Below are 15,017 nucleotides of genomic sequence, written 5' to 3' on the forward strand. Positions count from 1 at the left end.
TACAGCGTTGTGAAAAAGCATTAACCCCTTCCCGATTTATTCTACTTTTCCAAATTTTTCACGTTCAAAAGTCTCAAGTCATTCAACTAACTCAACAGAGAAAACACGGGTTAACCCAAAATGCAGCTTTTACGTTATTATTTCATTTGTTGAAAGTAAACCGTTAATCACGATGTTAGAGTAATTGCCCCTAAAGCTAATAACTAGCTGTACCGATAACCGGCAACATGGCTGTGGAGGAAGGTTGGCTGCTCTTTCTTGGCAGGATTGTTTTAATTCAGCCACACTGGAGGGTTTTCAAGGATAAACTGCAGTTTTAAGTTCATGCCACGGCATCTCTGTGACTCGGCCACTTCAAAACCATTGAGAGGGAGACTTGCTCGTTTGCTTCGGATCATTGTCCTGCTGGATAACCCAACTGGGCTGGAGCACCAGGTCACAAACCGACTGCCAGACAGGCCTTCTCCTTCTGGGTTTTCTGATGGTTTCCAAGTCTCCCAGGTCCTGAAGCAGAAAAGGAACCAGACCACCGCACTACCACAATTTTGTTGACTGTTGGTCTGATCTTATTGAGGAATGTATTGGCTTTACACCAGATGTAACAAGACCCACGTCTTACACTTTTGACTCATCAGTCCACAGAATATTATCCTCAAAGTGTAATTTTTGGCAAATGTGAGGCAGGTGAGGCCTGCAGTTCTTCACATGTTGGTCTGGGTTCTTTTGTGAGGAGTTTTGGTAGGACAGCGACTCATGGGAAGATTCCTTACTGTTGCTTTAAAAATGGCTTTGCAACCCTTTCCAGGCTGATAGAGGTCAACGACCGTTTCCCAAATGTTCTTGAATTTGTTTAGACCGCAGCATCATGTGATGCCTTTCGGGACCCGTTTTCACTTTGCAAGACAGGTTCTATTTAATTGATGTCTAAATTGAAATGAGCTGGCAGTAATCATGACTGGGGGTGTAACAAAATTGACGTGCCAAGCAAGTCATGACTTTATTCTCCAGACCCTCCTGAGAACACTGGCTCTGCCCTTGCAAGTGAATACAGGTACTGCATCCAACCATGCAAGTCAATGGAGCCCAGCTTTCTAATCACAATGTCATTAGTAAAATACACAAAAAAAACAAAAAAAAAAAAACGCTAACATGTAAAAATAATTCTCCACTGAAAAAAAGTCCAAATTACACATGTTTATTTTTATGAGCAAGTCCTAAAATCAGCGCTGTATCTTCACAAAGAATTCTCGCATGGAAAGAATTAAAATACTGGCATATTTTCAAAAAAAATGGATGATTTGATGGGGGTAAGTTTAATTGGCCATGTCCCAATTAACACAGAGGGGGGTGACCACACTTTAAATTTCCAATTTGAAAAATGCACACGTCCCAAATGTGGCTTTTTAGCTTCCAAACTACCTGACAAACCCATGCATGTCACTGTACTCGGGAGACGCTGCTGAACACATATTCTGGTGTCTGACAGTGACATATACCGGGACCTGTAAATTCATATTTATCAATTAGAAGATCTAAAACATTCATATATGACAAAAATGCAACAATAGAAGAAATCAGGAAGGAGGCAAATACTTTTTTCACAGCGCTTTAACGAATTGCTAGTGTTCAATGGCCACGCGCAGCCAAACACAATCCAGCAGGTGCTTTACCACTGCCTTAGTTACCTGGTTAGTGCATTATTAGCACCTTTCACATTTAACCCTTACAGTGCCAACTACAGATGCTGCCAGCTGATCTGTAGTGTGATCAGCGGGTCAGCATGCACGAAAAAGTCTGATCCCTGACAATATGCGAGGATCAGCAATGGATGTCACAGACGTAGCGCTCAGAAAAGAATTGCGACGCGGAATGCTTAATAGTGCGATGAAGACAAGTCCGTGCCAAATATTACAGAAACGGCTAAAGTTATATTTTTCGTTATTCTTGTAGACAATATGGTGTGTGTCAAAAAAAAACAAAACATCTTGTACAATTGAATATTCCCTTGTACCTGGGATGTACGGACTGGAAAAGAAGCCCCTTACAGCCAACTGCCCTAACATTACCATTATAACCCCACATCCACTACCCCCAAACCCATAAACCCCAAAATATTAAAAATATTACCCCCTGTCGGGTGCTATGTAAGAGATGGATGTGGCCCTTTATAATATATGTATGTGGGGTATGCCTGTAATCAGAGGATGTTGTTGAGCATTAACTGATTCATCGGTGGCACCTACCATGTAAAATAAATTTTCAGAAAATTGCTGAAACTAAAATGTATTTTACTATGTTTCTACGGTTTCAAATGAAATAAATGTATAATGTCTGGGTACATCAAATACAAAACCTGGGAATCTAAATTAAACCAATTTATATTTAAATGGGGGGGGGTACATAATCAAGTCAAGGAGTTGAAATCTCCATTTAGTGAATAAGCCCCAGATATGTTATTTGCTGTAGCACTGAATTACACTCCCTGTAGAATAAGTTATTTATATTATGACGATAACACGCAAAGAAAATATACAAGCCATGAGTAGGCTGCGACCACCTGCTCCTCTCTAGACACGGGGTGACAAGTGGATGGAGGAGGGACAGAAGCTAAAATTCTCCTCCCAACTCCATCTCCCATACCCCCCCTCCCCCATCTTGTGTACAAACATCCCTCATGGCATGCAGTACATCCCAGGCATTATCCAGGCCCCAGCATTTCCTCCTACCTGTCCCGAGTGGCCCGACGCACGGCTTGATCCCCGGGGAGGCGACTCTGCATCCTCCCCCTCCTCTCTTGGGGCACTAGGCGGCAGAGGAGGGGTATAATGGCAGCTCCGCTCAGCAGACCCGTACTACGCTAGAAAATCGCTTGGGTTTACTGGAGGGCGCAGCCTCACTTTGAAAATATATTACGAAAGTGAGGGCTGTTGCCTACCTGCTGGCGGAGGAGGCGCGCATCCGGGGACTGCTTCCGGGTAGGTGCTGAAGCTGTTGCTAGGGAGTAGGGGGCGTTGCTAGGGAAGGACCCATTATTATGAGCAGCTGACTGTCACGTCTGACTAGCACACACTAGCGCATTATCACGAGTGTTACGGCCATAGCTGTCAGTCTGGCTGTTCGGCATCTCTGCTGTGATTACATTATCCTAAACATAGTGTTTGACATTAAAAAAAAGTTGTTTTGATTGACATAAAAAGTTAAATTATACTGACAAAGTCAGTTAATTTTAAGCTTTATATTATAGTTTAGTAAATGACAAATAATATACAAACTGTTTTTAATTAAACACTATTAAATACGTATGTATATATATATATATATATATATATATATATATGTGTGTGTGTGTACATATATTTGTACACACATCGTATGTGAGATCTACAGGGGCTCACATTGGGGATTTCATTTTACATGTTTCAGGACAGGACACCACGGCCGCCCCGTTCACCCAAAACAGCCTGAAATGTATACAGGCTTTACGGGATCACGGGATTTGTTATAAGCTCATTCGAGCAGTGCCATTCTGACAGGTTTATTTAAGTCCAAGTTATGTGATGCGCTACTTGTTATGACCTGCTTACTCATTGTACAGCGCTGCAGAGTATGATGGTGCTATATAAATCAATAAATAATATTTTGATACCAGCCTCGAAGGGCTAAAAGTGGCCACCAGAACAAACACACTGCGCTTGCCTATTTTCTGCAGCGTATCGTAATCAATTGTTGCAGTCTACGATGGATTGTTTTATGGCGCTATTGTAACATACCAACATTGCAGCAGCCACGTGGCCTCCATGCCACGCTCTGAAGCTGAGGGTGGCATGCCTCTGGTCACTTTTAATCCAAGTATGCACTTATTTTTAATAAATATTGACACTGCCTAAAATCAGAGATTATACGGTACATGGACTATTTATTATTACCCCCTCTTCTACAGTGGTTACTATAAGCTAATACTTTGGTGGGGGCAATTATGGGTAAAGAGCTATAGAGATGCCTTTAATGATTTAAGAGTGGCCACCTGCTGACTAGGGGTAATTGACATATACTCAGCCGAACACATCTCCTCCATGACATATAGCTGGGGGGGGGGTTGGCAAAGAGGCGAGATTTTGCAATAAAGTACATATGGTTGTCCCTTTAACCAGCTTGTAACCAGTGCTCATTATCCTGCACCTGGCACGTCAAACAGAGATGTGTTCTGATGACGTCACAGACGGCTCTCTTTGTTATCTTGGTCACAAGAAGAAAAAGCATTATTTCCCTGAGATCCCATGTAAAGGTTTCATATCCCTCCACCAGAGGCCACCTGCCCAGTCCGGTGTGCGGGCCAAGTACGGACACTGTGCCCAGCTAGCACCGAGAAAGTTGTTGTTGTACTTTTAGCATTAAATGTATCAATTAATACTACCGACAGCTGCTCGTTTTCTTTCTACAATGAATGCAATTAGTTTGGAAACCTTGGGAATTGTCACAACTCGTTAAGATCAAGGATTTAATAATGACTCATTGCTGTTGATTTGTAAACATCATTGCATTTGGTGTAATTGGAGGTAAAACGTAATATCTTAGAAAATGACAGATTCTCTTGACGTGTGACATAGATTTGTTCTGCTGGACAGCTAGAAATAATTATTAAAGCTAACTAATAGGCATGGTCTATTGACCCTTCAGTTGGACCGCACTTTGCCGTTACTGGAGTCAAGCCTTGAAAATATTGCCAGTTACACTTTCCCACCTGGCAGTAAAGAAGCCGGGGGATGTAGAAATTGAGAAAGCTGCTATCCAGTGATCAGTGATGGCTGATGGACAGTCCCTCCAGACCAGGGTGCCCTGGGAAGTAAGCCTATGGCAGATACCCTATCAGTGGGTGGTAAAAGCGCATCACTTTACATATCACGTAATCATAATATAACGTTATAAAGATGTTCTAGAAATGAATTTATATGCTACATTATTATTTCATCGTAAGGCAGTGACACTGCTGTTTGATGATATTTACAGGTAAAACTTCCATTTCCAGGTCTGGTCTGGTGCTGGCACTTGATGTATCCCAGCATGCAATTGACCTCCTTCTTGATGGGCTTCTCGCGTAACAGCTTTTATAAGCTTCCTTGATGCAGAAAATAGGAAGTAGAAACCGCTTAGATATACATATATATATATATATATATATATATAAACCCTAAGGGGTTTCCTCAACCTTAGCTCCTCTACCAGAGGCCACTGGGACCACTTTGGTCTTCACATTCCACATCTTCTCTAGTTCTTCTTTCAGGCCCTGGTACTCGTCCAACATCTCGTACTCTTTCTTCCTGATGTTGCTGTCACTTGGCACTTCTACACCTATCACGACCGCTGTCTTCTGGTCCTTGTCTACCAATACGACGACGTCAGGTTGATTGGCCAGTACCTGCTGGATCTGGAAGTCCCACAGGCTCTTAGCCTTGTTATTCTCCACAACCTTCTGTGGAATCTCCCATTTAGACTTGGGAGGGTTTATATACATTCACTACACATCACTGTATTATTATTATTATACTTTATTTATGAAGCGCATACAGATTCCGCAGCGCTGTGCAAAGAAGAAAATGATACAGATAACGACAAGTACAATATAGCAATTGACATACAGATACAAGAGGAATTAAGGGCCCTGTCCCTGCAGGCACTTACATGTATAAAGCATGTATGTTCCATATAAAGCAGCTACGTGTGCATATGATTGAGGGTTTTTTTTAGGGACAGTCCCCATAAACTATGCCTTCTTGTGTCCATGAACTTCATTTACACCTAAAGGTTGCTAAGCTGGAAATGTGGTTTATGTGATGGGTTCCAATTGGTTGTTATCCTGAAAACGCCATGTTTTAATGTTTGCACCAGAACACAAATATTTGAAATTTTTTAATACAAATATATATGAAATACTTATTGTTTCTCATGCTAATGATGTCATTCGCTTTTTGCCCTAATATAAAATAAAGCAGACGTAAAAAAAAATCATTTTGACAAAGTATAATACAGTTTTATAAGTAGAGCATCCAAGTAAATAATCACCACAATCGTTTTTTAGAAAAACAAAGCTGAAGCCCCAATTCCATTCCCAATGACGCATTCCTTTGAAACCATACTAAAAATGGCCGCTAATGCTTCACGCAGCAGAAATGATACACTGATTCCCTTTAGCTACAGAAAGATGTGCCGGATCAATGACGTCACTGTGTGCGACGGACGCCGGCGGCCCGCTGCCCAGCAACCGCTAACATCAGACAGCGGGCTGGCCGAGCGCTGCGAGAGATAGAGACAGAGAGGGCCGTGTGTCGCCCACTGAGAGTTCCGCTCGCCGGCCCGTAGTGACAGTCATGCCGTAGGGGAGGAACAGCCATGAACAAGTACGAGAAAGTAAGCAAGATCGGGGAGGGCTCCTTCGGAAAGGCCATTCTGGTGAAATCCAAGGAAGATGGCAAGCAGTACGTTATCAAGGAGATCGGCATCTCTAAGGTTAGTCAGGCTTACATGCGCACAGTCAGATATTATATATGTATATATATATATATATATTTATATATATATATATATATATATATATAACCGTGTTCATGTGGAGCTGGAAGGATACATTCTCTCTCTCTCTCTCTCTCTCTCTCTCTCTCTCTCTCTCTCTCTCTCTCTCTATAATACAATACATGTATACATACACACACATATATATATAATGTGTGTATATATGTATATATAATGTATCGTATATATATATATATATATATATATATATATATATATATATATATATATATATATAGTGTATGCTTCCAGCTCCACATGGCAATAAGTTACATGGTGCTGCAATCAGTCGGGCTACACCCTAGTGACATCACGTGCTTTCTGTATAAGGAGGCTTAAGAAATCACAATTATTGACTTTTTCCCATCAGCTCAAGGAACAGAAATGTTTATTAATGTCTTTTGGCACTGCTCGTAGCGTAGAGATGAGGTACATTGCTCGAGATGGTTGAACAGCCTTCCTACGCTGATTTTTTTTTAAAATATAGCGGGTATAAATCCAGCCGGCAAGAACTGAGATAACCTTGGCCTCAGCTTCGGCTCCATACAAGTGCAGGGGTCTGTCTACTAAATGGGGAGTTGTGTTCAGCTCTGTGATATCACTATAGGTTATGAATGTCCAACTCCAGTCCTCTGCATGCAGGAAGCGCCTGGCTGCATAATGCATAGCTAAGTCTGTCTACAGTCTCCTCACACATTGAATCATGCATTATACAGGGCCAGCTCCACGTGAAGTATAGCCAAGGGATCTAATGCGATTTTATTTTTCCTGTTCCCATGAGCCCCCTGTCATCAGCCCATACAAGTGTATTGTTTTCACATTCAGACATATATATCTATATCCTATTTCTATAGCATGAGGTAGTTTCTCCTTATCATCGCAAATAAGGCGAGGCAGCAAGATGGCAGCCACAACACGCAGGACACCAGGATACAGAATTTTATTGAACTAATTAAAAAAATGTTTTCTACGTATGTTTTAAAATCTATTATCCTTTCTAAGGCGGATGAAGGTGGGCTCTTCCCAAATACATTCCTTTGTGTGGGCTAGTAAGTGTTTCCTTTTGGCTGGTAAATGCGGGTGCATTCTCTCGCAGCCCGCAGCATCAGTCCATAGGGAGCAAAACACCCTCAACATCTTTAAAATATATTCCAGGCTTTTTTGGTGTACTTGCTAAACTGATGCATATTTAATATGAAAGCCATGTCACCGAGCTAGGGGTAGACGTGACCTTCCTAGGAGATGCCGGCTGAGGTCAGATCTTTATGATTTCTAGCTAAGGCATTGTCCCGTCTGTTGGTATAATGATGGAAACATAGAAAAACACCCCAATATATTTTGCCATTATAGCCTCATATATTATTATTACCTTTATCAAGGGCCAAGAAATTACGCAGCGCTGTACAATTTAGTTAGGGCAGTTAACGCATACATGACAAATATACATTCATGCATACAGACACGCCAGGAGTTGAGATCCTGCCCGTAAGATTATCATCTAGCCTTATGGTACTTTTATACAAAGTTTCCGGCTGGAATGGAAGGCTTTTGAGGGCACGGCTTTCATGGTTTTATGTGGAGCTTTGCAGAGGTCTTGGGTGTTTCAGGAAAGCTACAAGAGGGGATGGAGAGAGATACATAAGAGAAGAGGTTTTTAGTTTGGAAAAGGGGCGGGGTTACAGGCGTAGGAGGTGAGAAGGGGAGGGGATTAATATAAAGAAATGTTCTTTCCCAAGATAAACATTCAGCCAAAAAAGAAACAGTGTCCCCAACATACATATTTATTACATATACAGGAAAACATACATAATAATACAAAATATGAACTAGTGAACATGCTTGCAGATCTAGCAAAGTCCAAATGAGGTTAAATACCCTTAGGATTCTTGCAAGGACCTCGCTTTGTCAGTATAAACCGCTCTCTAGTGATCTATTCACAAAGAGGTCTCTACAAAAGACAACGGGGTCATCGGATGAGACTTGAGGAAAGGAGATTTCAGCATCAGCATAGGAAAGGGTTCTTCACAGTAATAAGAATATGGAAGTCTCTGCCTAAGGGTGTTGTATTATCTAACTCTGTGGATATTTTTAAGAAAGGTCTGGATGCTTTTCTGGAAAAGCAAAACATAAAGGGCTACAACTGCTAAACGGACAGTCGTATTAGAAAGTTGATCCAGGGAGTAATCTGATTGCCGCTATGGAATCAAGAAGGAATTTTCCCCCCTGTTGTGAGATAATTGGTATTTGCCCCAAGTAGGGGTTTTGTTTTTGCCTTCTTTTGGATCAGCTTTAGAACTAGGTATGTGTGAAAGGTTGAACTTGATGGACTTAAGTCTTTTTTTCAACCTACTATACTATAATGCTTTAGAATGGGGGTTTGCGGAGGGCTTGGGATGTTTCAGGAAAGCTTTTGGATTCTTGCAAGGGCATCACTTCAGATGGCCTCTACTTTACCAAACTGGAAAGCCCTGACTCAATTTAGCAGTCAGGGCTGCATGTGGTTGTGGGGACATGTAAAGATCAGGTTAGGTAGAACAGGTTAGGTCAGGAGTTACATAAAAAAAAAAAAAGGGGAAAGTAGCTTCTAGCTATGCTCGCGCCTCTTAGTTTGCTGAGCTTTTTGCGCTCGAGGGTATCTCGCGCCGCTTAGTTTTCCTGCCTTGCGCTCGTGGGTGCCTCAAGCTGCGCAAAGGGCGGGAATTCACCCTATAAATAGAACCTGTTGAGGTGGTGTTTTCTTACCTGCGACGAACAGCTAACTGTCTGCACTGACCTCCATTGAGCGTCTGGTTATTGGGGTTAAGGTTGCTATATATATATATATATATACACACACACACACACACACACACACACACACACACACACACACACACACACACACACACACACACACACACACACACACACACACACACACACACACATATATAAAAAGAGAGAGAGAGAGAAGAGGGTGAACCAGTTGTATTTTGACTGTCCTGGCTTTAGGGCGGATAGTCTTTAAATGGTTAAGTATAGTAGCCAAGGAGCGCTTTTACGGTTACAAAGTTTCAGTTTATGTAAGTAATTTGTTAATGATACATTGTAAGCCAAATAAGACCACAGCAATTTGAAGTTGTTGGTGTCTTTATTTATTATTCAAGATATAAAAAAAAAAAAAAAAAAAAAAAGTTTTATGTTAAATCTGGTTGAATTTGTGTTGGTACATATCCCTTACAATCATATGGAAAATTGAACAACATTGTGGCAGAGGATGATAAGCTTCTGCGGGCTACAAACCCCGTCAGCCCTTTTTTTTTATTTAAAAAATACTTTTATTCATATAAACATGTGTTGGGTGTGATGTATTCTTATATTAAAAATATATAAGTTATGAGATGTCACAGTTGCTGATCCCTGCGTGTTTAAACTGCAGTTGTCTTGTTTCCTTGCCCATGATCACGGTTCGGTACGGGTTGAAGTCTATTTTGGAATTGGAAAGTTATTAGTACAATGCAGATAATCAGACGGGACCAATACTTTTTCACACAACCGTAACAAAATATCTGGAAAATTGTGGCATCTTGAGCCTTATCTAAGCTTTTAAATAAGACAAGACAATTACAATGTTACCTATAGATCAACTGAGCTTAAAAATGATTACCCTTCAAGGCTGTTCGAGGACATTTCTGTTTCTTTTTTGTCCTTACCTCTTAATCTATACAGTTTCTACACATAAAGAAATTGGCTCGTTCAACAATTCGCAGGGAAACTTGACGTATTTCTGGGGTTTTTTTTGTTTTTGTTTTAAGATGTCCAACAAAGAAAGAGCGGAATCAAGGAGAGAAGTTGCTGTTCTGGCAAACATGAAGCACCCCAATATTGTCCAGTACAAGGAATCGTTTGAAGGTTAGAACTCGATTGATTGTTTTTACAGGAACTCATTTCATGTAAAGGGTCGCACCTTTCCTATGTCTATCCCAAGCTCGATATTCTGAAATAATACGTATTTAATAGGTTCTCTGCAATCCAGCCAGTATTTCAATAGAATACAGTGTGTAGCCATTTAACGACAGCACATGTTTTACTAACATGATTATTATTATATATAAACTCCATCCGCCATCATTTATCATAACTAATTATATTTAATAAAACTGTTTAGACCTTCCAGTTTATCGAGTTCAATAGTTGTGCCAGAGATGTTTGGCTTAAAGGGATCAGCCTACCAGAGTGTCCGAGATCAAGGAAAACCACCCTAATATCCTCTTCATGCTTTAACCAAAAATAAATATTAATAAGTAGGGAGGTACTCGCGTTCGGACCCTCTCATCACCACCATAAGATGTCTGGTCCGATTCTAAGGGAGGAAAGTCCCTTTGAAATATTTTCTTCCTTGAGCATAAAATATGGTGCTATATACAGTAATGTTAGGTTAGCATCGACAGAAAACATGGTTTTATTTCATTTTTGCGCCAATAAACTTTCTTTATCTGAAGACTTGGAGGCTGCCATTGTTGTCAAACATAGTATTGTGGGTGACAACTCATTCTATATGATAAGGCTAAGTAGTCCCTTCCTCCATAGGCTTTTATTAGTCAGGCTGGCTGGTTAAGACTAAGCCATTCTATTGTTTACCACAGCCCGTATGATAAGGAGTCATGTTGTTTGTCTAGTAGATTGTGATAAGATAACAGAGCTGCAACACATAGAAATCACTTCTATTCAGCCACCTAAAATTATGACGGTTTTAACAAAAGAAAACTCCACAATATTTTTGACCATTTCTTTGTATTCTGAGTCTATTAATACAATTGGTATTTTAATTAAATTAATACATATTTTGTTTCCTTTGATCTCTTAAAAACTATTATTGGTACAAACTTGTAGTGTTTTGGATCTTTCTAAATCTGGTTTATATTACTTAATGTTTAGGTCTGTATAGCATTGATGGCAATTGTCGCGGGAGGGAAGACTGCGCAGGGACAGTAAAACCCTGAATTGGTGGAAGAAACGTGCAAGCTTTTGTGTTTTTTCTTTTCCAGAAAGTGGCTGTCTGTACATTGTGATGGATTATTGTGAAGGAGGGGATCTCTTTAAAAGGATAAATGCCCAAAAAGGAGTTTTATTTTCTGAAGATCAGGTAAATTCATCTCATCGCCATCTGTGCCGTACTACAATAATAGCAAATTTGGTCGCAATGCCAGTTATCCAGAGCTATTTATAATCTTTTCTTCCACCTAGATCCTGGACTGGTTTGTTCAGCTGTGTTTGGCCTTAAAACATGTTCACGACAGAAAAATTCTGCACAGGGATATAAAGTCGCAGGTAACGTACCTATGGCAGTCTATAGATATACGTATCCATGTGGGCCAAGCTTAATGCGTATTATTTTTGGCTTGGGTGTTTATTTTTTGGTGGGTACTTTATCGGCCTAGAAAAAAAAAATATTTCTCAAAAATCCATTGTACTTCTGTGTTCCCAAATGTAGAACATCTTTTTGACAAAGAGTGGGACAATCCAGCTGGGAGACTTTGGGATAGCTCGGGTATTAAACAGGTGAGGCCTTGATCTCCGATGTCTTGGTGTGAGGAACCGATGTGCTGGTGTGGAGGTATAAAGTATCTCTCTTTCTATCTAGCACGGTCGAGCTGGCTCGTACTTGCATAGGGACACCATACTACCTGTCTCCTGAGATCTGCGAGAACAGACCGTATAACAACAAGAGGTTTGTGCGACATGATGCATGTCTGAAACCGAGAGTTACACCGTCTCATGGAGAAAATAACAGAACGCATGCTTTTGCCCTTTGTTGGTTTACCTTAGGTGTTTTTTTTTTCTTCTTCTTCTTTTAGTGACATTTGGGCTCTGGGATGTGTCCTGTATGAAATGTGCACCCTCAAACATGCAGTGAGTTAAGTTCATAATTAAATTAAGCCACCCTTTATTTCTACTGTTCGGTTTTACCTTGAAATGGATATCTACCATTAACTGGCCGTATCCACTTTACAATTTTAATCTCTGGTTCGGATGATGAAGTTTAGGTGACTGAATGTTGAAGTTTGGGTGGCTGAATGTTGAAGTTTGAGTGGCACACTGTGCATACAGCATCCTTTTGTGATCATTAAAGCTGCCTCAAAGCCGGCCCTGGATTTCTGCTTGGTAATTGATCCAACGGTGTGTGTGTGTGTTTGTATATGTTTGTATATGTATATATGTGTGTATATGTATATTTATATATGTGTGTGTGTGTGTGTGTATATATATATATATATATATATATATATATATAAATAATATGAGAGAGATTATTGCGATTTATAGAGTTATATTTGCTCTTCACAGTTATGTATGACATGGGACGCTTAACACATTAAGTCCTGCTGTCATTTTTTTGTTGTGCAAAAAACCCAAATGTGTGTTTTTTATGTTTGTGGAAAATTTCTCACATACTTGTGCCAAAGCTACGCCAGCTGGAAGTATGCAGATGGAAGGCCGACATCAAAAGTTTGTGAATGGCGCACATCTTGCTTGCACAGCCCGGAGGTTCTCTTGTAGTCTTTTTAAGTCTTTTGGCATCTAATGTAATATTCTGAATAATATTCCCTTCCCGCTTTTGCAACATATGACGTGGCTTTTTTTTTCTTGTAGTTTGAAGCTGGTAACATGAAAAACCTAGTACTGAAGATAATCAGAGGGTCGTACCCACCCGTGTCTCTGCATTACTCCTATGACCTTCGCAATCTACTCTCTATGCTTTTTAAGAGGAATCCCAAGGATCGTCCGTCAGTCACCTCCATATTGGAGAAGCCTTTTGTATATAGACGTATAGAGAAAATTCTGCCGCCACAGGTAAGTGTTTAACTGAGGTTTATGAAAATATATACTTAATTGCATTTAGTATTCTGTCTGGCTTAAATATAATGGCAGAACGCTTGTCGGAATATCCTAACTTCATGCTGAACGTTGAGGCATCGCATATAAGGTTACAAGCATTAAGAATTCAGTAATCCAAAATGTATGACAATCTAGCCGGTCTAAATGTATTCATTTATCATGATTGTAGACTGACCGGTGCTTTGTTCGACAGATCATCCTCAAGCTTCCTTTTAGTGTTACAGGAGTGTGTTTTGAAATTTAAAAATTTAATGTGTATGATGTAATTATAGAAGCGTCGTCTGCTCTTAACATATTTTATTCAGTTTGTTTCATTATATCTATTTTTGAAGCTTATAGCTGAAGAATTTGGTTTGGGAGGTGTTCTCAATCAACCAAAGCCATCTGTCCCTGCTGTAGCTGGTGAGTAGATACTTGAACTAGTGTTGGAATAGTGGTGAAGGGTTTTTTTTTTTTGGTGGTACTCGCTGGAAAAAAATGTTCTCATAGTTAACGTGATATAGCAAGTTTACACCAAAAATTATAATCCTCCTTCCCGTAAACTGGGATTTGAGTCCCCCTGGCAAAGAGCCGGGCAAGCTACACCTCCAAGCAACTTGGCCTGGGAAGACCAATGGCTTTGGCACCAGGATTTAAAAGTTAAAGGTCTATAAGAGCGACTCTATTGGTTGCTCTTACGGACCTTTAAATCCTGGAGTGATCCTACGGCTTCCCTATTAAGTTTACTAACCCTTGCTATGCTACGGAAGACTTAGACTAGAAAATGGCAGAAAACTAAGAGACTACAAAGAACGTATACGAATAATCGCCCAAAACAAACACGGGAATAGGCGACTATTCATAGAATACGAACACTAAGCCGGCGCCAAGTCTACTGTTAATCTTATCTTTACCTTTCACTCTCTTTTTTCTTACTTCCACTTCTGGTGGATAAGGGGTTTCTAATAGTTTTGTGTGAATACAAGATCTAGAAATAAAAACAATGATTCAAGTCTTGGTATTTCATGAAGATCTGTCTTACGTTTCTACAATCAGGTAAAAGAGCAGCTCCAGCTCCAGCCGTTCCCTCTGCCTCGCCTCCTGCTCAGAAGATAACCAAACCAGCTGCTAAGTATGGAGTGCCTTTAACCATCAAAAAGTCTGCAGACACGATTAAAAAGCACCATGACAGGAAGCCACAGATCCGACACAGACAGGTAACTGTTTAACCAAAAAGAATCGTCGGCTCCTGAAATCGCTTAAGTGCTAAAATGAAGCAAAATCTTCTCTCTCCAACCAACCTATTTACCAGTGTACAGCTGTTTATTGCACTTATTTATGTGTTCAGTGCATATGTTCCTTCGCCGTTTATGTTCCTTGAATCTTAATATCCTGGGTTTCATTTGAAACTGAAATCTCCCCATCTAATTCGTAGTTTCACTTTTGTCCAGGCTCCACATATACCAATGAAGAAAGTCAACCCGGTAGAAGAAAGGAGGAAAATGTTTGAGGTATAACGTTGCCCCTCCTGCTTCTTTTCAAGCTCATTATCCCTATTCTGAGCTGGAGGGTCTCGAAATATCTAGCACGGA

At 40.4% G+C, this 15,017-nt stretch overlaps 2 protein-coding genes across 3 annotated transcripts in view; one reads left to right on the forward strand and one right to left on the reverse strand.

The window, feature by feature from the left end:
- The window catches only part of CLCN3 (chloride voltage-gated channel 3), a 29,675-nt gene extending 26,809 nt beyond the window's left edge, over window positions 1-2,866 (reverse strand). The window contains exon 1 of one of the 2 annotated variants that reach the window (XM_053459874.1): window positions 2,727-2,866. The gene's annotated coding sequence lies outside the window, so the exon portion shown is untranslated. The remainder of the gene's footprint in view (window positions 1-2,726) is intronic. The other variant, XM_053459857.1, reaches the window with a different exon arrangement.
- A 3,363-nt stretch (window positions 2,867-6,229) lies between these two features.
- The window catches only part of NEK1 (NIMA related kinase 1), a 38,689-nt gene continuing 29,901 nt past the window's right edge, over window positions 6,230-15,017 (forward strand). Inside the window, exons 1-11 of the mRNA XM_053459833.1 lie at window positions 6,230-6,504; window positions 10,362-10,458; window positions 11,595-11,692; window positions 11,794-11,877; window positions 12,041-12,108; window positions 12,191-12,277; window positions 12,405-12,459; window positions 13,201-13,401; window positions 13,779-13,848; window positions 14,482-14,642; window positions 14,877-14,936. Coding sequence (XP_053315808.1) covers window positions 6,388-6,504; window positions 10,362-10,458; window positions 11,595-11,692; window positions 11,794-11,877; window positions 12,041-12,108; window positions 12,191-12,277; window positions 12,405-12,459; window positions 13,201-13,401; window positions 13,779-13,848; window positions 14,482-14,642; window positions 14,877-14,936 — 1,098 coding nt within the window. The 5' untranslated portion in view covers window positions 6,230-6,387. The remainder of the gene's footprint in view (window positions 6,505-10,361; window positions 10,459-11,594; window positions 11,693-11,793; window positions 11,878-12,040; window positions 12,109-12,190; window positions 12,278-12,404; window positions 12,460-13,200; window positions 13,402-13,778; window positions 13,849-14,481; window positions 14,643-14,876; window positions 14,937-15,017) is intronic.

Source organism: Spea bombifrons, chromosome 1 (assembly GCF_027358695.1).
Source record: "Spea bombifrons isolate aSpeBom1 chromosome 1, aSpeBom1.2.pri, whole genome shotgun sequence".
NCBI classification, from domain to species: domain Eukaryota; kingdom Metazoa; phylum Chordata; class Amphibia; order Anura; family Pelobatidae; genus Spea; species Spea bombifrons.